The 24,338-nt window shown below is 35.1% G+C and overlaps 1 protein-coding gene across 5 annotated transcripts in view; it reads right to left on the bottom strand.

Annotated features, from left to right (window-relative positions):
* The window catches only part of LOC132286733 (MMS19 nucleotide excision repair protein homolog), a 59,976-nt gene that overhangs the window by 9,333 nt on the left and 26,305 nt on the right, over positions 1-24,338 (bottom strand). For all 5 annotated transcript variants that reach the window (XR_009472847.1, XR_009472846.1, XR_009472848.1 and 2 more), the window contains 10 exons: positions 23,793-24,172; positions 23,335-23,408; positions 22,747-22,852; positions 21,682-22,562; positions 20,145-20,220; positions 19,924-20,035; positions 17,544-17,620; positions 15,774-15,854; positions 15,440-15,519; positions 15,268-15,333 (listed from right to left, as the gene is read on the bottom strand). Coding sequence is in view for 2 of the 5 variants with exons in the window: in XM_059789111.1 (XP_059645094.1) it covers positions 15,300-15,333; positions 15,440-15,519; positions 15,774-15,854; positions 17,544-17,620; positions 19,924-20,035; positions 20,145-20,220; positions 21,682-22,562; positions 22,747-22,852; positions 23,335-23,408; positions 23,793-24,172 (1,901 nt within the window). In the remaining 3 variants the exon portion in view is untranslated. The remainder of the gene's footprint in view (positions 1-15,267; positions 15,334-15,439; positions 15,520-15,773; positions 15,855-17,543; positions 17,621-19,923; positions 20,036-20,144; positions 20,221-21,681; positions 22,563-22,746; positions 22,853-23,334; positions 23,409-23,792; positions 24,173-24,338) is intronic.

The following is a 24,338-nucleotide window of genomic DNA, read 5'->3' as shown; positions in this document are numbered from 1 at the left end:
CAAAAGAAATATGCCGAAGACTTATTATCCTTGGCTCATCTAACGGATTCAAAACTCTGTGATACACCTTTGGAGTTGAATTCTAAGCTACACAAAGATGATGAACCTTGTAAAACCCCTAATTTTAAAAGGATAGTCTCGGTATTTATTTATTTATTTTTATTATATTTTTTTAATTGTTTAATTGATTATTTGACTAATTGTTTATGTGTTTAATTGAATTAAGTGTTACTTGATTAATTGGCTACTTATTTATGTGTTATTTGTATTTTGTCTAGGTGTTATTTGTATTATTTGTTTAATTAGATTGTGCGCTTAAATGATGTATTTGATTAATTGTAATTAATTGTAAATTAAATGATTAAATGTTTTATTTTATTTTATTTTATGGTTATAGTTAGTGGTAATGGGCTAACTAATTGGGTCCCATGGACTACTTGGATACGAGGTTGGATGGGTATGGATAATTACCCAATGATAGTTCTATATGTATATATATAGATATATATGTATATACATATATATAAAAAGAAAAGTAATTTATTAATATTATAGTAACTTTAGTATTAATAAATAATCTGATGTATATATTTTATATATTTATATAATAAGGATACGTAACATATTTTAAGTTACCTTTTTAATATTATGGTAACTTTAATATAAATAAATAATCTGATGTATATATTTTATTTATTTAATGAGGATATAGATAGATTATATATTTAACATGTTTTAAGTTACCTTTTAATATTATGGTAACTTTAGTATTAATAAATAATCTAATGTATATATTTATTTAATTAATAAGGATATACATAGATTATATACGTAACATATTTTAAGTTACCTTTTTAATATTTTCATTTTTATTTTTCTTTATTAAGTTGACTTGAATTGGGAAAAGGAATAGGGTTATTATTTAGCCTATAAATACACAACTATAGGTTGAAAAAGGAGTGAAAATATATCACGTAATATATTCTAGAGAGAGAGAGTTGGAAAGAGAAGGAGAAAGAGGAAGGAAGGAGGAGAAAACCCTTTAGAGAGAAGATCAAGGAAGAAGAAGTTTAACTTTCAATCCGAAAGTTTAAGGCAAGTTCTTCTTCTATCTCTTTCCCGTTGATTCGTGTTTCTATACATGCCTAGGAAATTTCAGGATTTATTAAACACATAAAATTAAATAATTATGCATGTTTAATTGGATTAGAACATAGGTTTTATGAATTTGGTTCATATCTGTTCTTGTGTTTTGAATTGATAAATGCATGATTTTGATTTGATTTCCGGTGTGAATTTTTACATGTTTAAATTATATATATTTCATATCAGTGGAATGATGGAACGTAGAAACATGCCTAGGATTCCTGAACATTAAATAGGACCTAGGTTTGGGTTTAAAAAAATTTAAATAGACTCAATCATAATGATGCTTGCTATTTGAATGTTTTAAATAAACCAATGAATTTAATCTTTTAATATGTTTTAACAATTGAGATTAAATGTGTAGGATGAATTGGATATGGAGAATGCTTATTTGACGCTATAATAAAATATCATCATATGTATAAGATTCAATTTATGTAGGACATATGATATAGGAAACTTAAATAAATAATAAGTCATTCCTATTTTGTGATAACTTGAAGTCATATTATCATAGTTATTTCTGGATTGTTTGATGTATTTCCTTAATCGTTACATCAATTGTTGAATTGTGTGATTTAATGCATCGGTATGGGACGGTGGCATTCCAGGGACGGATTAACTTATCAGTTAAGTCCTACCTATTTTATATAAGGGAATGGATTAACTAAAATGTTAAGTCCTACTTATATTCAAGTCAAGTCAGCTGAACAAGTTGAATGACTTATGGATGATTAATCTATTATATAAGGGAATGGATTAACTAAAATGTTAACTCCTACTTATATTCAAGTCAGGTCAGCTGAACAAGTTGAATGACTTGTGAATGATTAATTTATACCGGATAGGATGGTTACTAGATTTTATATATATAAGTATGGTGCCATGATATGAGCTTGAGTCTCAGGATCAATGGTTAGGGTGCGTATATCGCCCAGGATGTGTAGCTAGATATAGTGTAGTTGTGTACCCTGGTAGGTTTAGGTATTCATGCCCACTATATGTGCGTTTAGCATGTTACCTACTATTCAGGTTAAGACAACCCTATAGTCTAGTGAGGTTCCTTTAGTGTGTGTATATATATATATATACGGACTACTAGTTACTGTTAGATTGACTAGGATGTATACGTGTATCGGATCTCTACTTGGACTGTAGTAGAGTAGAACTTGTTTGTAGGCCTGACCCACCATTATTTTTCAGGTGTTCGTCAGAAGTAGAGGTTGTTCGTGCTGAGCAGGGATCAGTCTACTTCATTCTTCCGATGCTACATAGGAGTTCCTTTACGATTCAGTTTCCTGATTTAGACAGTTATTGCTGTCATTTGTTTAGTTTGGATTTTCTAGGGGTCCACACAGTATGGATTCCCGAGTTGTATTTTGGAGGATTAGTTGTATCAGAAGAGTTTATTAATTAATGGAAATATATTCTGAGGTTTATTATTAGATTATCGTTTTAGTTTCTTGTCAACATTTTATTTATTTTTCTTTATTCTTTTGTACTCTATGTTCATTTATTATCAATTTGTTTTGATATCCTCCGGTATTCGGGCTTGGGCTTGGCCAACCCGCATTCGGAAATCCGGGGGGGTATCACAGTTGGCATCAGAGCACTCCAGGTTTAAGTGTCCTTAAGAGTGTCTTTCATTATGTGACTTCCGCGTTGCGTCTCTTAAAACTTAGAGCCCTTATTAGGATTCATTGTACTACATTTCCGGTTCGTTAGGAGGAACTGATGTCAATTGTATTCTGTAGTTACAGAATGGTTGGCACTAGGAAAAGGATGGGGTCCAAGGCGACAGCGATAAAGATCCAAAGGAGTAAAGGAGTACGTTATTAATTTCATTGCCCGAAGGCAGAATTAGGGATAGAAAGGTTTAAGTTCGTTTGGAGCTACTTTAAAGTATAAGCCAAGGAAAGATTTAGATGTGCATGATAGGTCACCGCATATCGGGGCCGACACTACTTCAGTTGATCTCAAAAAGGAGACAAGCAGGGATTAAGAGTCCAAAGAGGGTCCTAATGGAGGAGATTTCAGCGTATCCAAGAGAGAGGGTACTACATCTGGAAGATGGATGATCACGCGAGGGTGATCTTGCTTGCTGGTTATATAGCTAATGTTATTTGTAGAATTGGTATTGATTAATCTACTATAATTAAACTGTCTTATCATCTTTAAAAGAGATATATAAGAAGTACTTTTCAGAAGATTGGGGATTTGATGGAATTCTTATCAGAACGAAACGTATGATTTTGTATCACATTCAGGAAGGTATTGGTATTATGTTGTGACGTTCTAATTCGCTTTATAAAGCCAAGTTAGATAGTTTACATTCAGCGTGTAGGGAGGATGAGGGTTAAGCCCTTAGTATTTGCTTAGGCAAACATATGTTGCTTTTATGCTCTGTTTAAAGGATATGTTTCGAGGTTGGATGATTACCTACGAAACTATAAAAGGAAATTGTGAAACAATTTGGTAGTGTTGATTTCAAATGAGACTTTCTTTTCTAGAAAGAACGATGTCCTAAATAGGAGTATATTTTGTGCTAGTGTGTTTGTCATTCGGGTTTTATTTTCGTTGATTATTTCGGTTAATGGTATATGGTTTAGTTGGGGATACAAGTATGTAATCAGCTAACTATTGTTTTTAATAATATGGAGTAATAGCGCTATTTACGCTAGATTTGTGAACATGCGGTCGTAGGATATGGTAGATACACATAATTCTAGCCAATCTATTAGACCTGGACATGCGTCATTCTAGTATATTGTTTGGGATGGGATAGTTAAACCATCACTGTGAGTCAAATAATCTAGTTTGATTTACTTTACTCTAGGTATGGATTTGTGTCATATTACAACGCCATGATAATGGTGGTTGTTAATATTTTGGGATGCGTGAGATGGTGGTAAATAAAGATCACTGTAACGCCACGATGATTTATCTGAGGTGCCGGATTTGCTGAACATCTTCTTGAAAAATTCCAGAAGTTGTTACTAAGTCGAAAGGAGGATTTAGTACGAGTTTAGGTACTTATTAGAATGACACCGATTGAGGATAGTAGACTGAATAAATATTCATCAGTCTATTCTTAATCAAGAATTTTATTCGTGAGGGCGTGTCATTAGGAGGAGTTGCCGGTGTTGCATATAGAGGAGGAAAATAAGTCTTATTCACTTGCATAATAATATGGAATTTTTTTTTTTTTTTTAGGTCACAATTTGCAACAATTAGCTGTTGCTAGGAAATTGATAACTTATGTAGAGGATGGAAGGATTTCATATTCTTTTGAAGTTAGACAAAGAAGTTGAATTGTCATTAACTTGTTTTAAAGAAGCAGGGTGTGTCAAAGACAAGATGGTGAGACCAAACACCTTTATAAAGATGAGGTGCATGGTATGCATGGAAAGGTCGTAGTTTGTTAACTTTTGTTGAATTAAAGTCATAGTTGACTATTGATAAATGGAATTACTGATTGATTTTCAATATCGGCAAATTTATCACAGATCAGTGGTGGATAGATTTAGTTACAGAATTCGCTTTTGAAGACGCTCCAATTTAAACGTTGGGTACAGATGAAAGCTGGTGGTACTGGACTAACGGTACTTTCTATAGGCAAATTGGATGGAGGATGCACGGACTAAGTTTCACAACTTTTAGTTCTTCTAATATTTATTAGATAGTAGAGATGGACCATCAAAGATCACTAGATCCTTTGCAGCCATTTCCTATACTAAAGTGGAAATGAGAGAGCATTTTACAGATTTAGTTGCGGGATTTCTGATTTTACACAAGGGTTAGGATTCTGGATGGGATATTGGTTGACTGATACATTAGATCAACTTGATTCTTGTCTATTTCGAACTGGTAGGACTTTAGTTCATACGAATAGAATGGATCACGAGACGGTTTAGATTGATTACATTGGTGATTCACACTTTATATTAAGTTCCGTCTGGTGGAAGCAATGATGTAAATGGATGCTCTCAACAAATGATAGAATATTTAAATCTTTCGATTAGTTGTTGAGTTATTAGATACATTTATAGCAGGTGTAATAATAACACTTATTATTACTACGGTAGTTGAGAAGGTCAACTTTGAATATTAGAGCTGACCTTGGAGACGGTGTTACCTTACTCAGATGGAGTTTAAGGTACTCAAGGAGGATTTCGTAGTTTATGTAAATAATGATATGACGGTCGGGCGACTGAGCTAGAAAATTTATAATTTTTCTTGGTGTGATCAAACGGTTAGAAGGTACATCATGATATCAAATGTCGATTTTGGTGAACAGATATAGATAAGGATGCATATACAATTGCCCTAAGTGTAAAACCTGCTACAAAGGTGGAAAGTTGATCATCGGATATCGTAGGAATCTTTAGCCACTTCCTATAACAAATATGGAAGTTGAATTAAATAGAAGTGACGATCGATGGGAAGGATCGACATTGATTTGGAATTTCAATTTTTCATATGGAATCTGAGTGGTGGATTGAGAAAGATCGCTTGAAGACATAAATTTGAGTGATACTTATTTTAGAACTTCATAGTAGTTCTATAGTTCAGTGATAGTGGTGTTATAGCATGTGGATGTCCATATTAGTGGATGCAAAGTGCTATTTTGAAGGAGCTTTATGAAGATTTTGGAGCAGCAGCTCTACTTCATATCTATAAACGGAGGAATTAATCGAGAGATTAAATTAGACCATAAAGGATATGTTTGAGGTGTATATCCTAGATTTTCATGGACAGTTGGAAGTGTTTACTTCACTTGTCGGAATTTTATCTGTGATATTGTTGGCACAAGGAGGTTAGTGTGATAACTTTGGAGGTTTTGTATCTTTCACAATGCATACCTCTTATTTGTTGGTTAGAAATGGAAGTATGGGTTGTACAATCAAACCTTGACTTCATTTAAAATATGTCGGAAAGAGATACTTCCCTTTGTATTGAACTACGCGCAGTTGGGAGGCAACAGTAGGATGTTGTAAATAGTTGAACTCGTATACTAGAGTTTTTCTATCAGGGAGTAGTTTGCTCGTTCTGTTTTCTATGTAGGAAGAAGGCGATTTTTGGAGAAAGGTAAATTTTACTTCTTACATTGACTTTTAGAAGATTGTGTTTCGCAATTGAGGCAGTCGCCTCTGAATTAGCGTTACCAAATTATTAGCGCTGGGTGCATAGGAGTTTGTGCGTATATTCTATGGCACTTGGAGGTATGTAGATCATTCCCTTGTCGACATGGGAGGATTACGTTGTTATTTGATACAACCTACGCATCGTATGATTATTGTGTTTCTTAAAATATAGGAACCCTGTCTACCACTTGGTATATTGGAGTTAAGTGGAGCCCTTATAGTGAGGTTGCGTCTATTTGGGAATAGGAGGATATTTTTCGCTCACAGTTTCCAAGCATAATGGAAGAATAATGGAAGGAAGTAAGGGCGAATTCCGAGGACAGAATTCCTTTTGTTAGGGGGGAAGAATGTAATACCCTAATTTTAAAAGGATAGTCTCGGTATTTATTTATTTATTTTTATTATATTTTTTTAATTATTTAATTGATTATTTGACTAATTGTTTATGTGTTTAATTGAATTAAGTGTTACTTGATTAATTGGCTACTTATTTATGTGTTATTTGTATTTTGTCTAGGTGTTATTTGTATTATTTGTTTAATTAGATTGTGTGCTTAAATGATGTATTTGATTAATTGTAATTAATTGTAAATTAAATGATTAAATGTTTTATTTTATTTTATTTTATGATTATAGTTAGTGGTAATGGGCTAACTAATTGGGTCCCATGGACTACTTGGATACGAGGTTGGATGGGTATGGATAATTACCCAATGATAGTTCTATATGTATATATATAGATATATATGTATATACATATATATAAAAAGGAAAGTAATTTATTAATATTATAGTAACTTTAGTATTAATAAATAATCTGATGTATATATTTTATATATTTATATAATAAGGATACGTAACATGTTTTAAGTTATCTTTTTAATATTATGGTAACTTTAGTATAAATAAATAATCTGATGTATATATTTTATTTATTTAATGAGGATATAGATAGATTATATACGTAACATGTTTTAAGTTACCTTTTAATATTATGGTAACTTTAGTATTAATAAATAATCTAATGTATATATTTATTTAATTAATAAGGATATACATAGATTATATACGTAACATATTTTAAGTTACCTTTTTAATATTTTCATTTTTATTTTTCTTTATTAAGTTGACTTGGATTGGGAAAAGGAATAGGGTTATTATTTATCTTATAAATACACAACTATAGGTTGAAAAAGGAGTGAAAATATATCACGTAATATATTCTAGAGAGAGAGAGTTAGAGAGAGAAGGAGAAAGAGGAAGGAAGGAGGAGAAAACCTTTTAGAGAGAAGATCAAGGAAGAAGAAGTTTAACTTTCAATCCGAAAGTTTAAGGCAAGTTCTTCTTCTATCTCTTTCCCTTTGATTCGTGTTTCTATACATGCCTAGGAAATTTCAGGATTTATTAAACACATAAAATTAAATAATTATGCATGTTTAATTGGATTAAAACATAGGTTTTATGAATTTGGTTCATATTTGTTCTTGTGTTTTGAATTGATAAATGCATGATTTTGATTTGATTTACGGTGTGAATTTTTACATGTTTAAATTATATATATTTCATATCGGTGGAATGATGGAACGTAGAAACATGCCTAGGATTCCTGAACATTAAATAGGAACTAGGTTTGGGTTTAAATAAATTTAAATAGACTCAATCATAATGATGCTTGCTATTTGAATGTTTTAAACAAACGAATGAATTTAATCTTTTAATATGTTTTAACAATTGAGATTAAATGTGTAGGATGAATTGGATATGGAGAATGCTTATTTGACGCTATAATAAAATATCATCATATGTATAAGACTCAGTTTATGTAGGACATATGATATAGAAAACTTAAATAAATAATAAGTCATTCCTATTTTGTGATAACTTGAAGTCATATTATCATAGTTATTTCTGGATTGTTTGATGTATTTCCTTAATCGTTACATCAATTGTTGAATTGTGTGATTTAATGCATCGGTATGGGACGGTGGCATTCTAGGGACAGATTAACTTATCAGTTAAGTCCTACCTATTTTATATAAGGGAATGGATTAACTAAAATGTTAAGTCCTACTTATATTCAAGTCAAGTCAGCTGAACAAGTTGAATGACTTATGGATGATTAATCTATTATATAAGGGAATGGATTAACTAAAATGTTAACTCCTACTTATATTCAAGTCAGGTCAGCTGAACAAGTTGAATGACTTGTGGATGATTAATTTATACCGGATAGGATGGTTACTAGATTTTATATATATAAGTATGATGCCATGATATGAGCTTGAGTCTCAGGATCAATGGTTAGGGTGCGTATATCGCCCAGGATGTGTAGCTAGATATAGTGTAGTTGTGTACCCTGGTAGGTTTAGGTATTCATGCCCACTATATGTGCGTTTTGCATGTTACCTACTATTCAGGTTGAGACAACCCTATAGTCTAGTGAGGTTCCTTTAGTGTGTATATATATATATATACGGACTACTAGTTACTGTTGGATTGACTAGGATATATACGTGTATCGGATCTCTGGTTGGACTGTAGTAGAGTAGAACTTGTTTGTGGGCCTGACCCACCATTATTTTTCAGGTGTTCGTCAGAAGTAGAGGTTGTTCGTGCTGAGCAGGGATCAGTCTACTTCATTCTTCCAATGCTACATAAGAGTTCCTTTACGATTCAGTTTCCTGATTTAGACAGTTATTGCTGTCATTTGTTTAGTTTGGATTTTCTAGGGGTCCACACAGTATGGATTCCCGAGTTGTATTTTGGAGGATCAGTTGTATCAGAAGAGTTTATTAATTAATGAAAATATATTCTGAGGTTTATTATTAGATTATCGTTTTAGTTTCTTGTCAACATTTTATTTATTCTTCTTTATTCTTTTGTACTCTGTGTTCGTTTATTATCAATTTGTTTTGATATCCTCGGGTATTCGGGTGTGGGCCTGGCCAACCCGCATTCGGAAATCCGGGGGGGTATCACAAACCTCCTCTTCCTGATGCTACCATATACCGTCGTCTTGTGGAAGCTTGATCTACCTCACCATGACTCATCCAGATACATCTCATGTAGCTAAAACTGTTAGTCAATTTGTTAGTAATCCTCGTAAGCCCCATCTAGTTGTTGTTCATTGTATTCTTTGTTATATTCGGGGAACTCTTGATCGGGGGCTCTTTTACTCTTCCACCTCTTCCTTAGAACTTCACAGTTATGCTGATGCTGATTGGGCTGGCTGCCAAGATACACGACGTTCTACAACTGGTTGGTGTATATTTATGGGCTCATCTTTAATCTCTTGGAAGTGCAAAAAGCAGCCAACAGTTCCTAAATCTTCAGCCTCGACTGAATACAGGTCTATGTCATCTGTTATTGGCAAGGTGATATGGCTTCATAGACTTCTTCTGGAACTTAGAATTCCAATTCTTGGTCCTACTCCACTCTACGTTGACAACACTAGTGCTACACAGATTGCTAATAATCCAGTGTTTCATGAAAGGAACAAGCATATAGAAGTAGACTGTCATTTTATTCGACACCATGTTCTCACATGTTCTATACAACTTCCTCATGTTTCCTCTGAGAACCAGCTGGCAGATCTATTCACAAAGCCTTATCTCGTCCACGTCATGAGTTTCTCACAACCAAATTGTTACTTGATCAGAATCCGCATCAATTTGTGTTGGAGGGAGGGGGGGTGGGTTTGTAAATAGTGACAAAAATCATGCCTTACATTTAGGATTAGATTAACTGTAAATATAGTTGACCTACCTTAAATATAGCTGTTGTAATCACTGGATTTGATTAGCTGATTACCTTTACATACTTGCTGTAAATATTTTCCTTGATTGTAGCCACGTGTTTGGCAAATCTTGTAATATAAATAGGAATGAGATCCAAAGGGAAGGACAACTTCCTTTGTCAGAAATTCTGTTTTGACTCCTTTTCTCTGTTTAACAATCTAAGGCGCTGAAGGGGAAGGATGCACTGCCAGAAAAGATTAAAGACAAAGATGAGGTTATGGAGAAAGCACACAATGCGATTTTGTTGTGCTTGAGTAACGAGGTTCTGCGAGAAGTTACTGGAGAGACTACGGCGGATGGGCTGTGGCAGAAGTTGGAGTCCCGGTATATGACGAAATCTCTTGCGAATCGCTTGTATATAAAGAAGCGGTTGTTCAATCTTCAGATGCACGAAGGTTCGTCTCTAAAAGACCGTCTTGACGAGGTAAACAATATCATTATGGACTTGAATGATATTAAAGTAAAGATAGAGGATGAAGATCAGGTTATTATTCTGTTGTGTTCTCTACCACCCTCGTATGAGAACTTTGTCGATACAATGATGTATGGCAAAACTGCTTTGTCCATGGAAAACATGAAGGCAGCTTAAATTTTTAAGGAGTTGCAGAAAATAGCATTTGGGGGCAATACAAAAAGTTTGGCAATGGGGTTATTTGTTAAAGGGAGAACGAATCAGAAGGGAGGGTCTGGCAGCAAAGGTCATTCTAAGTCTAAGAACAAAACAAAGGTGTTGAGATGCTACATCTGTCACAAGGAAGGGCACTTCAAAAAGGATTGTGTGGAGCGTAAGAAGGGAAAGGAAAAATCCTCTGAAGTTGAAAGTGTGGCAGTTGTATAAGGTAATGATTCAGATGGCGGTAACATTCTCACAATTTCAGTCAGCAGCTCTTGCGATGAGTGGATTCTTGATTCGGGTTGCTCGTTTCATGCTTGTCCAAACAGGGAGTGGTTTACCTCTTATCAATCTATTGATGGAGAGGAAGTTCTAATGGGGAATGATGTGGCGTGCAAGGTTGTAGGTCTCGGTACAGTTCGAATCAAAATGTATGACGACATAGTGAGGGCATTGACTAATGTCAGGCATGTACCAAAACTAAAAAAGAATTTGATTTCCCTGGTACGCTAGATTCCATCGGGTGCACTTATAAGACTATAGGTGGAGCATAGTTGTTAAAGGCTCAAGGCGCACTAAGGCGCCAAATGCCTTCTGGAGCCTAAGCGCAAGGCGCAGTATAAGGTGTGAGCCTGATCGAAGTAAGGCGCGTGTATATAATAATGCATATTTAAACATATATTGTTATATATATTCATAATTAAGCAATAATTGCAGTTAATGTAAGTAGTGAGCCATAAATTTATGAACTTTGTCAAATATTTCAGAAGGTTAAACAATAAGATATATGATATAGAAACTTTTAATTTACTAGTCATCAAGTAAAAAAGAAAATGATATGAATAAATGATTAAAAAATACAAGGCGCGCCCTTTTTTTTAGCCTGGAGCCTACTAAAAAGTGTGAGCCTGAGGTCTTTATGTAAGCCTGATTGAAGGGGCCTGGTCCATAGTAGGTTGAGGCACTCTAGCTGAGCCTTGACGAGCCTGGGGCTCTTTTGGAGCCCAGGCGCGCCTTTAATAACTATGAGGTGGAGTCATTCAGGTTTCCAAGGGTGCTCTTGTGGTGATGAAGGGATTGAAGAAGCATGGTTTTTATGCTCTGCAGGGTAGCACAATCACGGGTTTAGTTGATGTATCGTCCTCAGATCCAGATTCAGATACTACTAGGGATGTTCTGAGTAAGCAGAGTTTACTTGGTGGTTAGAAAACAGGGAAGTTGGATTTTTGTGAGCATTGTGTCTTCGGAAAGCAATGCAGAGTGAAGTTCAGTACAGGAATTCACAGGACCAAGGGTACGGTCGATTATATTCATTCTGATCTTTGGGGTCCCTCTCAGGTTACTTCACATGGTGGTGGTGGTAGATATATAATGTTAATTGATGACTTTTCTCGAAAAGTTTGGATTTATATTCTGAAGCACAAGAATGAGGCTTTTGTTACATTCAAGCAGTGGAAAACCTTAATTGAGAAGCAGACTGGAAAACATGTTAAGCGCTTGAGGACAGACAATGGCTTGGAATTTTGTGATGAAGAATTTAATGAGTTTTGCAAAACTCACGAGATTATGAGACACCACACAGTGAGGAAGACTTCGCAGCAGAATGGAGTTGCAGAACGGATGAACAAAATGCTATTGGAGAGGGCATGGTGTATGTTGTCTAATGTAGGGTTAGACAAAGTGTTTTAGGCTGAAGTTGTTTCTACAACTAGTTACTTGGTGAACCGGTCTCCATCAATTGCTATCGACTGTAAGACTCAGAGGAGGTATGGTCTAATTCTCCTGCTAGTTTCAGTAATCTGAAAATATTTAGGTGTCCAACGTATGCTCATGTGAATGAAGGAAAGCTTGAACCGAGGGCTAAGAAATGCATATTTCTTGGTTATCAACCTAGGGTCAAGGGATACAAATTATGGTGCCCAGAGGCTTTGGGAAAGAAGATACTTGTACGCAGGGATGTGACCTTTCATGAGTGCGATCTTTTTTCTTTTCTCTCTCTCCTCTCCACCTCCTATTACCACCAACCACCGCCACCACCCTTCAACCACTGCCACCACCCTCCAGCTATAGAAATATATATATATAGAGAGAGAGAGAAACAACCTTGACAATCAGGTAAAAGAATCACAGAAGAAATCAAACTATTGTACGATAGTTTGTGTATGAAGAAAAAGAAGAAAAAAAAAAAAAAAAAAAAAAAACCAAACCCAAGCCCACCACCACCAAAGACAAAAAGACAAGAAAAAAAAAATGAGGACATGAGAAATTGAGTACTAATTTATGGGCAATCATATGCCCATTTTAATCTTTGAATTTAGAGAGATTATCCCAACTGGTACACTATATATATATACATATATATAAGCAAGTCTACCATCATCAACCAGAACTAGAACATAAATTATCAACAAAAAAAAAAAAATTCTTTAAATTAAAGAAAGAGATGCAAAGAGAATAATAGGGGATTTCGAAGGTCAGGCCCTAACGTGTAAGAAAAGCCCCCAAACCAATCCCACCACCAATTGCCAATTCTTGGTCTCCTTAGCATATTGGATGAATGCCATTAAGAATAAGAATTATATATATACACACAAAGAAGAGGGATGTGGGGGGGGGGGGGGGGGGGGGGGGGGGGATGGGAAGAAACAAATAAATTGATATATATATATAATATATATATACATTTTTACACCAGTACACACACACACAAAAATAAAAATAAAAATAAAAATAAATAAAAATGATATATTTATAAACACAGTACAAAACCAAGGAAACCCCCGTAGGAAATCATATATAAATACATATATACACACACACATAAGCATATATACCCACAAGCATCAAGTTCATCAAAATCCCTTGTTTCACGACAAATAGGTACCCACAAATTGACAACAGAGCAGTCCCATGCCGAGATAAAGAACACACTTATCGACAACTTTGCGGATCATCTCATGAAGTTCTTGTACCATTCATTGTCGCCGTTGATAATGGCGGATCCGTCTCCCGATGGTTTGTGTTCTTCATGGGCTCGTAGTTGGTTCATGGTTGATTGTAGGGTTAAATTTCTCTCTTTATATCTCTTCATTCTTTAGCAGTTGGCTATGGCGGTGGCCATGGTGAGAGGGGGAGGTGGCCATGGTGGGAGGGGGATGAGTATGTAATAGAGAGAGAGAGAGAAAAAAAAAAAAGGGCACCACCAAAATGCCTTTTAGAAGGGTTATTTGGCCTTTCAAACAAAGTTCTTTTTGTAATTTAAAGACACTATAAGGATATTAGAGTCTTTTTCACTTAGTCAATGGGCATTTTAGTCACTTCAAATCAATTTTCTGACAAAAAATACTGATTTTTGTACGGAGGGGAGGTCTTTACAAAATTGGGCAAACTTTAGGGGGGACACCCTGCAAACAAAATGCAAACTTCGGGTTTATTTGCAATTAGGCCAAACCTCAGGGGAGGTCATTGTAGTTTACCCAAAAAATTATGAAGCTGGTCCTGCTAGGTGCAAACAATTCCTGGGGGGGGGGGGGGTACAAACTAGGAAAAAAAAAATTATGAAGCATAACATATATATTATATAATGTGACAATGCGGATATGCATAATTACTATTTAGTTAATCTAATTTTTTTCCTAAATAATTTAGTTAATATAATTAATAATCCATGTTTGTTGTATTAAAAACAAATTAAAAATATTGAGAATTTTAGATTAAATAAAAAACAGAATAAAGGTGCAATGTGAAAAAATGGTTTTGTCCAAAAGTTAGGTTCAATTCTTAGTTTGTATAAATATAATTAGTGCCGTAAGCTTAACAAGAAATCGTAAGTGGTTTGATCGATGGTTACTTTCCAATTCTAACAGAACCCAGTTCGGGGGCCAATTCTAACAGAAACTCCTGTTTCACCGTTTATGTACAGAATTGGCCGGCCTTGCCAACCTTCAAAGAGTTCTAATTCAACAAAGGATTTTAACTAGACTCTTTAGCAGAATTGAAATTCTCTTTATTTTAAAAAATGAGCTTTTCATTCTGTTTATTTGCTTTCACTTTTCTATTTTACTGCTATTGTCAGTTGTATATTATTCCCTTTGTTCAGAGTCTAAATTTTACGAACAAGAAATCCTCACATTTGAAGATTTCCATCATTTATATCTCCTTGTGTTAAGTACATCTTTCAAATTCTTTTTCACTGAAAAAACAAATGATCAAACCTTCCTATCCAATGAAGACAATTAATCTAGACACAGAAAATTATGCTAGTTCATCATAAGGTTTAGACAAAATATAATAATGAGAATTTTCTCCAGGAATATTCCGATAAATATCACATTAGATGTGGAGTTTGTTTTTAATTAGAAAGCCTTCCCTTTTCATAAAGTCACTTCTATATATATTTATATTTGTCCTCCTAAGTAAATATAATGAGATCTTCATTGTCAAGTTCATAATACACAAACAATAATGTCTTCAAATATCTCAAGAACACATACATATCTGTTATTAACAAATAATCACAATAGAGACAATTGTCAAACATGTATGTAATGCATAAGATCCACTGTACCTAGCCACGCTTGGAAGAACCCTTCTGTCTTTTCAGAAATGAAGACTTCTGGATGCAATTGATGCCCTATTTAACGCGCAACATAAACCAATGAAACATGAATACAAATTTTACCTGGAAAAAATTAAAATAATTTAGAGCAACAGCAATATAGATCTAAAAAAGCTCTAACCATGCTTGTCGACATCTGACAGCTTCTTGACGAACAGCCCTCTTCGGATCATCAAGAGCCATTAGTAAAGCTCTTACTACCTAGAAAATTAAATACAATATTTCAAACACATATAAACATGCGCACACCCAAAACTTGTGAAGCCAGACACAACCTAGTAATTTATCCAAAAGCACTTCATGAGTCATATTTTTTTATATTCACTAGTATAATTAGAGCCATGAAATTCTAGGAGGTAAGATACTATTACGCTTCAGAACTAACCACATGGTGAAACTGAAAGCAAATAGAAATACTGAAGTTTTGATAAACATTCACATACGAAAAATCCAACCTGTGTTCTCATGGGATATATTCTTGCATGGGGCAGCTCAGACATGGCAACAAGACACTGAATTGCAGTTACCCGAACAAGCTGAATAATCACTAGAAAGATTATCTCACAGTTTCAAAGAAAAATGTGTAATAGACATAGACAATTTATTTCTCTACAAAAATAAGCAACATTACAAAGATACCTACATAATGGTTTACATCTAATACAAATGAAACATAAAAAATAAGAATTAGAAATAGAAATAGTCTATTTGGTTCACTTAATTTTTGAAAGAAATGCCTGTTCCTTTTGGCCAAACAGCTTTTGTTTGACTAGATATTTCAGGGTTAGCAATGTGGAATTAGAAATCATAGATTCAACAACATATGATACCAATCCCGCCCCAACCACCCCCCCCCCCCCCCCCCCCCCCCCCCCCCGGCTCTCCTTCCCCAACCTCCAACCTTGCAGGTACATTTCTTAGTTCTCCCAAATTCTCATTAGTTACCATAATTCTTTCTCGAGAACGTAATTAAATTTTGCATGGCTTCCTAGCTGCGATTTTGCATGAGTTATCTAAGATTGCACTAATACTGGAAAATGAAGTCAAAATGTGGAAGGATCGCATCTAGGTTCACCTACTTGTCTTGTCAACAAATAGAGTAAGGGAAAAAATAGTAAAAAAAAAAAAATCTGATTTTTCAATAACATTGTATGGTACTGTAAAATATATGATTGGAGAAAGGTCAGATGAAAAATAAAATTAAGAACATTTGACACAAAGTATTTCAAAGAAAATGGATGGTTAAATGAGCCAAACCAATAATCTATTGCTCGATTTCATGATTGTTTGACCTGTCTATCTAGCTTGAGAGATAGACTGCATCTTCAAACATGAGTTGAGAGATCTCTTTATACAAGGTGATAGAAAAGTGCCCCATTACTAAGAAGCTTACTATTAGACCAAAAATTATATCCTAAAAACTGATAATATTTCACCTACATATTGGTGTTGGAGCATTTAACTTCATTCAATAATTTAGTACAATTACATGGTACTTTTTTTTTTTTTTTTTTTTTGGTAATGTTCAAGTATTTTAATCAAGAAAAGTCAAAGCTGCAAAAGAAAAAAAGGGTTTAAGATGTTCTGCAAACATAAATAAATGCATGCATCATCTATTGTTTTTTTATTGATCACCCATATAACAAAATGGCATGATTACAGTATTAGAAAAAACAAAATCCACCAAAACTTAATTTAGTGCAAAGCTGAAGATTTATTAATCACCAATGTAATTTATACTGTATCACTATATAAGTTCAGCAGCATTGATACCAGCATTTATCCCCCAGTCTACTCATTCTGCCTAAATTATATTCATTAAAAGACAACTCTGTGTTATCATGTGTGATTTAATGCAGCAGTTATAACACATTCACATACGCTTGCAATCCATAATTTCTAAGGAACCGCGAAAAATATGCCCGAATCATTACACACTATATTAATAGGAATCTTTATTGTTTCCATGGATACAAAGTTTAGAACCCACTTTTTAAACTTAAGTCCAGTAGGGCAATAAATGCCTTTCCCATGGCAGTATCGGTGTAAAGATGAGACAGAAAACAAATTGAAAGGTTAGGAGATGCACAACCCATAGAAAAGATGAAGAATTAGATAATATAAAGACTTCAATTCCCAGAACAGAAAATCAATTTATATCTTAGCAACAGGCGAACAGAATCCCAGCAGCAAAATTACTTGGTACGTGAGGAAAGATCTTATACCATCATGTGGGGGTAGGAGACAAGCCTAATGAGACAACGAATAATGTTATGCACATTCTCTATGACAGCATCTTGTCCTGCATGCATAAGTTAAAATATAGAAAAAATTATCATAAAACATGGGTCAACATTCACTGTAAGAATAGCTGCAATCTAAAAATGTTCATCTAGCCAAAAGAGCATAAGAATATTTTCAATTTTTACAGCTTGGGGAAGACCGTTCTATTTGATGACCTTTGCAAATTATATTAGATCTTTTTCCTTTCAAAATGTGACTGAGATATCTGTGATGGCAACATATGTCCTTTCAAAATGTTTGGGGACAAAGGGAGTATGAATCTTCAAGATTCTTTTCCTAAACCAAGTGCAAATGTAGGCAGATTCACAAATGCTGTTGCAATTGGGGTCTCAACAACCATTAAGATCTCCGACATTTCATTATCCTCAGAGTTCATAGAGTAGAAGGCAGAGGCCTTTTATAAGAAAGTTCACACCATGATGATTGCATCGGGTTGCATCCCCCACCAGATTTCATTATCTTAAACTTAATGGTTGCTTTATCAGAGGCTGGATGAGATAGGAGTCATGTCACAGAGCCCTCCTGCTAAAAGAATAAGCAGGTGTTTCAGGGTGTAGCCGGAAATATTTAAGGAAAATCCCCCACCAAAAGTTAATTATCAAAGTGGATCATTGTAGCCACCTTCTCTAACTTCTCAGGGTGGAGATTGGCCACAAAAAAAAAAAAAAATGGAGAGAAGAGATGCTAGAAGCCACAGTTCTAATGTGATCAATTGAGTAAAAGATGTAGTAAGGATTATTGGATATACTCTCACCTCAGGGTCTAACAGAATCTTTATTTGGATGGGCCCCTATAACTGTCCGTCCTCCTGAACTTCCAGATGCAAATTCCTTATGCGGACTTCCTTTCAAAAAAGAAGCACTAAATCTTGAAATTTATTATGCATCTCCTCTCTTCCCCTCATTCTTGGTCCGTCGTTATAGTTTTCATGTAGATTTATATTTTGCAACCTCTGCTTCTGTTGTACAAGTTTTTTCTATTTCCCCCAGGAGGTTTTTCTTAATTGGACTCGGCTCAATTAAAGCTCAGCTCGAGTTCATTTGATAAACGAGCCAAGCCCGAACAATCCATGGCTCGGCTCATTAAGCTTGTGAACATGTTCATGAGCAGCTATTTGTGAACAAGTTCGATAAAAGGCTCATGAACATGACTAGTTTATGAGTGTCTGTTTGAACTTTTGGTTATTTTTGCTCCTTAAAAATCTTAATCTCAAGCTTGAGGTTGAGTTCAAACTCGAGATTGGGATCAAAACTGATTAAACGACCCGAGCTCGAGCTTGACGAGTAATGTTCAAGCCGAGCTTGAACGCTCTTTTGTATGAACTTGACTTGAGCTCAAGCTCCACAATCAAACTCGAGCTCGAAAAGCTGTTGGCTCAACTCGATTTTTTTGCAGCCCTACCCTTTTAGAAAAAGGTCAGTGCAATTCGTGCTCTACAATTCGCCTTACTTCAGGAGCTCACCTTTTAAATTTAATAGTTGAAATAACACGTTTTCTTCTCTTTAACATATTCTTTTGATGGACCTAAAAACTTTTTTATAAATCCAATACTCCCAACTTGCTGCAAACTTGGGAACTATATCATCACTAGAATGCGGGTATATCCAATATATATTGCGATTGGCAATGACATCTTCACTAAGGCAACATCCCTTGCGGTTCATAATTCCTACCTTTACCAATTGACCGCCGTTACAGAGCTTTTTTTGGTGTAATCCTGTTCAAATTACACTTTGTTTCCAACATATTGTATTTCAAGATTATCTACCTTCAGATTAACAAATTTGCTGATCCTTAAATTGCTATATACATCTATGTTACAGCTTATATCAGTTCTGAATTTTAGCAAAGTTGGAGATAGCATTCAAAATGGTTGCTTCATGATTTGATGTAGCATTCATCGCCAAGATAGCCAAAATTTTGCAGCCACTTCATACTCAACTGCAAAGACCAGAGCAAGTCCAAATCAAAACATCTGCATCCACCAAAATATCATCTTTAACCACTTCCAGCCCCAACCCATTCTTAATTAATACCCATAGGCTTCAACTGCAGTTGAGTTATACAACAACTTGATCTTAGAATTGCTAAATGCTCCATATATTGTCTGAAAATTTGGATCTTGGGATAAATTAGAAATAGTACAAACACGATATCTCCCTTTATTTTCCCTTCATAAATATTTGAATCTTACAAGGACAAAAGTAAATGTAGATGTAAAAAAAGAGTCAGCAGATATATTACCACAATATACTTTTAGAAACAAATTAAACCTAACATACATGAATGTAACAAACTTACCATTTTTTTCCATCAATATTCCAGATAAGACTAGCAGGACATTGTAGATTATACTTCTATTCATAAAATCCTCGCTCAACATCGATAAGGCATCCAATATTATGGGGATAAGCTGCAAATTGAAGGTTCCTTAATTTCCATTAAAAAAAAATACTCACTACAAATTACCAAATCATGATACATAATATCTGATTAAAGTTTCGAGATTATCCAATGCTAACCTTCTTGGCTTCACACAAGATAGCACCGGGTGGAGTCTCTGATATGACATGTGCGAAGGCTCGATAAAGCATGGATCTGAAGTCATATAGCAGTTTAAAAAACAATCAAAGTTTACAACTACAAATTCAACCAAAAACTATGCCTTCAAAATTTTACTTGACTAGGTAAATTTACCAGCTATAAAATGCTTGGTGACAGTTAAGTCCACGTCTTGAGCAACTCAATTTTTACCAAATATAGTGGGTAATGATCAAGCTGGTCAAGATCATCAATAAACGTTCACATAGAAAGGATTTACATATCTTCTAATGCAACAATAAATTAGGGAAAACTGAAAGCATGGAAATTCAAACACAAAAGGTTAGAGATGGTAAACAGAAATCAAGGCCACAGCATGGGGAGCCCTGTGGTTCCTCCATCTATTGTGTTTGCAAGACATTATGAGGAATTGGTTTATTAGCATATGGCTACAAATAATGAACACATACCAATTTACAAGGGTAGTTGTAGCAGGCCGGACGTTGCCATCCGATCCAAAAGCTTAAGTTGTTAGGTGAAGCAGCCTACCACCCTTATAAGACCAAGACCCTTCCCATCCAAATCTGATGCGTGACAAGAACCTCTAACATTCTCCCCCACCTGAACTCGCAACACACTCGTTGCAGTTGGACCACCCTGCCTACTCGTCCCCCCTAACAGAGAGAGGATCCAGTAACGACCCGGATACCACCCGAGTGGGCGCTTGGTGTGACACCCAAATCAAGACTAGGCGTGCTCAGGTACTACTTGTAATGGGCCAGACGCTTGCCATCCAACCCAAAAGCTTAAGTTCTTTGGTGAAGCTGCCTACCCACCCTAATTAGCCAAAGAACCTCTCCATCCGGATCCGATGAGGGACAAAAACTTCTAACAGTAGTACACTAGTAGTTATTTTGTTTTATTAGTGTACACTAGTAGTTAAAATATGCAATGAAGAAAAGGATTTATATATAAAGCACTAAAGATTTACATTTAGATGTGGGCATTAAGCAACAAGGAAGACTTGGAAGCAATTATCCAACAGGGAAAACTTACATAAATCAAACAATAAGTTGTTCAATATAGAAACACAATAAAAGTTCCACTTATCATGTCCATTAAGGAAATGACCCAGTGTTCTATGACATAATATAGATGAGCAGCATCGTAGCCAGTCAATACATGATATAATTTTACAATTGTGGTACTGGTAAGTAAAAAATCACAAGTGAGCCATATATGCTACAACAGTGATTATAACCTGTCATGAACCACTCAGGAATCAGTAATAACTATAAATCTATAATCACCAACATAAGTTATGATTTAAAATCAAGGTAGAAATTATCCAATCAATTTACATTTTTACACAAAAAAATTAGTCAGCCATGTATGCTAATACACAGCATCTCATGCAAAGTGTAATTTAATGCAAGTTACGTAAAGTTGTAATGAGAAGAATGAAGAAATCTCAATCTGTGAAGCACAAGAATATTGCAATGCTACGCCCATAAGTACCTTTTGATTGACGAATCAGATTTGACTATTGAAGATAGCAGAATCGGCATCAAGGTAGAGAAATATCGTTGCTTGTAGAGCGGTCGGATGATTGCATGAAAACTTCTGTTCAAACAAGCTTCAGAGTCGCTCATAAGAATATGAAAAGCATCTGCTGCAGATTTCATCAAAGAAAGCATATCCTGCTCATTACTGTCTTTAAGTTGACCCTGGTTGGTGCCAGCATTGTCGTTTGACAATAAGCAAGTCAAAAATGTTACAGTTATATCTTTTATTTTTTCATGACCCCGCATAAGCAAACCTTTTCCCATCCATGCTAGTCCAACAATGGCATGGATTTGAAGCAACCTACTCTTTCCGTTACTCGGTCCTAAACTACAAAGACCTATCTCACTGCCGTCACCCATCCCGCCGCATCTTCTTAAAGAACCATTGTCAAAGGAGCTCCATATATTACCATTAAAGACTATATCAATCGCTTCTTCCAAACTGCAATCACTTGAAATATCCATCACATTGGTTTTTAGAGGCAGCTTGTTAACCATAGAACCCAATGCCTGAGCTGCTAGAACATGACCATTGACAAGGGCTGTCATGAATACATGCAATACTACTTTAACATTTGGGAAGTGGGTTTGAGGATGAAGAGCTATAACCACTGAAGCAAATAAAGAAGTTATCCATTCATCTCTATATGAAAAACTGTCTACACTGCAGTCAAGTTGCTCAATTCTTGTGGTGCCAGATGTGGAATCCTTCAACTGGAAAGAAGTACTTGATGAGAGTACACTAAAAGCTTTTTGGATAATTATGCTCTGTCTTCCTTCCGAACAACTCCCAACTGCAAGCTTCATTGCTGACGTTGTTGCATAAAGAAGTTCCTGAAAATATAAATATAAATTATCACAACTGGATAGTTTTTCATTAATTCCAAGATTGCTAACCACTGAAGCCAGTCAAATTGGATGCAAATAAACTTGAAGATTTTACAAGAGATCGCCAAACATCTTAAATACCACAAACTAATAATAAAATTCAACACATGAATATGGAAGCTGCACTAACTTTCTCCTGCAACCAAAAGCTGTAAGCCATGCTATTTTCAATTTGATCCCAAATATTAACTGCAAAGTTGAACGGGACTTCCTCGAGACCTTCAATTTTTTGACACCTGGGTCCATCCCAAAAGCGTTTCAGATAACAAGTGGGCAATTAGGCAAAGACACAAAGTAGCATCAGTAACTAGCCAAAACAGTAGCATATTTGAAGTAAACACAGTGTGGAAAAAGACTTGACTTGCACTTCTTCCCTGTATCTGTAGATAATGTACACTTCTAACAAGAATTCAGGCACCCTAAGGATATTCTCATCCAAAGCCTCAGAGATCTAGATCATTAAATCCATCAACTATATACGAGTTTGAAATAAAACTAAAATAAAATGAGGTCTAGGATAGCATGTAGGGTTGGAAAAGGACCTCAAACAGGAGAGGGAACGTTTTTACCTTTCCCCTGTTGTTTTTTTTTTTTTTTTTTGGCGGGGGGGCTGGGGGGGCGCGGCGGGGGGAGGGGGAACCATGGCAGAATTTCAATAATTAAAATAGTCATAATGAGCTGAAAAGGGGGGCAGAAAATTTCAGGGACAATCGCATACCATGGAAGCACCTTATTAGAGTAACATTCCAAAAGCTGAACTGTCAGTTCAGCTGACTTCAAATTCCCATTAACCTACACAAACAAAATGCAACATTGAAGTTATATTAAAATTGAGAAGATATTTACCAAAAGAAAGTCGAGAAATGGCAGTTTCATTTATAAATTGGAGAGAGGAAGAAACAAATTATGGATGCAAAACCAGCGCATACTAAGAATCCATTCATCGCACTCATTGCTAAAGCCTGGGGTATCTTTACTTTGACAGGGTACTAATTTTGATCATTGAGTTCAAAGTATATATCCCAAAAGTATAGGGACACACACACCTTCAAATAAGTTAGCAATACCAAAGGAAAAGGCACAAAAATGAGAGTGTCCCTTACTTGAGGAAATTACATAGCATCTTAATAAAAGAAATACTAATCAAATAATAGGGAACTCATATACTAGACTTACATAAACCTCGGATAAATGGACAAATATAGCTTTTTCCAGCCCTTCGACAATTCTCAGCATGGAATCCAACCCAGTCATACTAATGTCAGAAACCACTTCCAGTTTGAGTGATAAAGGCATAGTAAAATCATCGGAAGACATCAATGAAACGATCTTTTCGACAACAATACTCTTAAAGCTTGAAGCCTTCTCAGACTCCTGAAATTTATCGATAAATGAACCAATTTCGACCAGTGCCTTCAATGACAATTTCCATAATAATGTCTTGTTAATATCCAAAGTGATGAACGACATAAACTTCATCAAAATATTCTCAAATATGGATTTTGGTATTGGAAAGAAGCTTCCGGGAAATGTTGCCAAAATCTGCAAACCCTTCACTGCAATTTGATTACAGGATAAAATGAAAGAATCAGTGTAGGTAAACTAGATTTATATTTACTTCTCAAAAAATTAATTCAAACACAGAAGTAACAAGAAGTAGTTGGGAAAAGGCTTAGTTAAGTTGTGTTATATGACTGATGTTCACTCAAAAGCTGAAATGAA

The sequence above is a fragment of the Cornus florida genome, unplaced genomic scaffold (assembly GCF_030987335.1).
Source record: "Cornus florida cultivar Cherokee Brave unplaced genomic scaffold, ASM3098733v1 CherokeeBrave_3.0.0_Hap2_Chr11, whole genome shotgun sequence".
Taxonomy (NCBI): domain Eukaryota; kingdom Viridiplantae; phylum Streptophyta; class Magnoliopsida; order Cornales; family Cornaceae; genus Cornus; species Cornus florida.
This window is presented reverse-complemented; position numbering and strand designations above follow the sequence as displayed.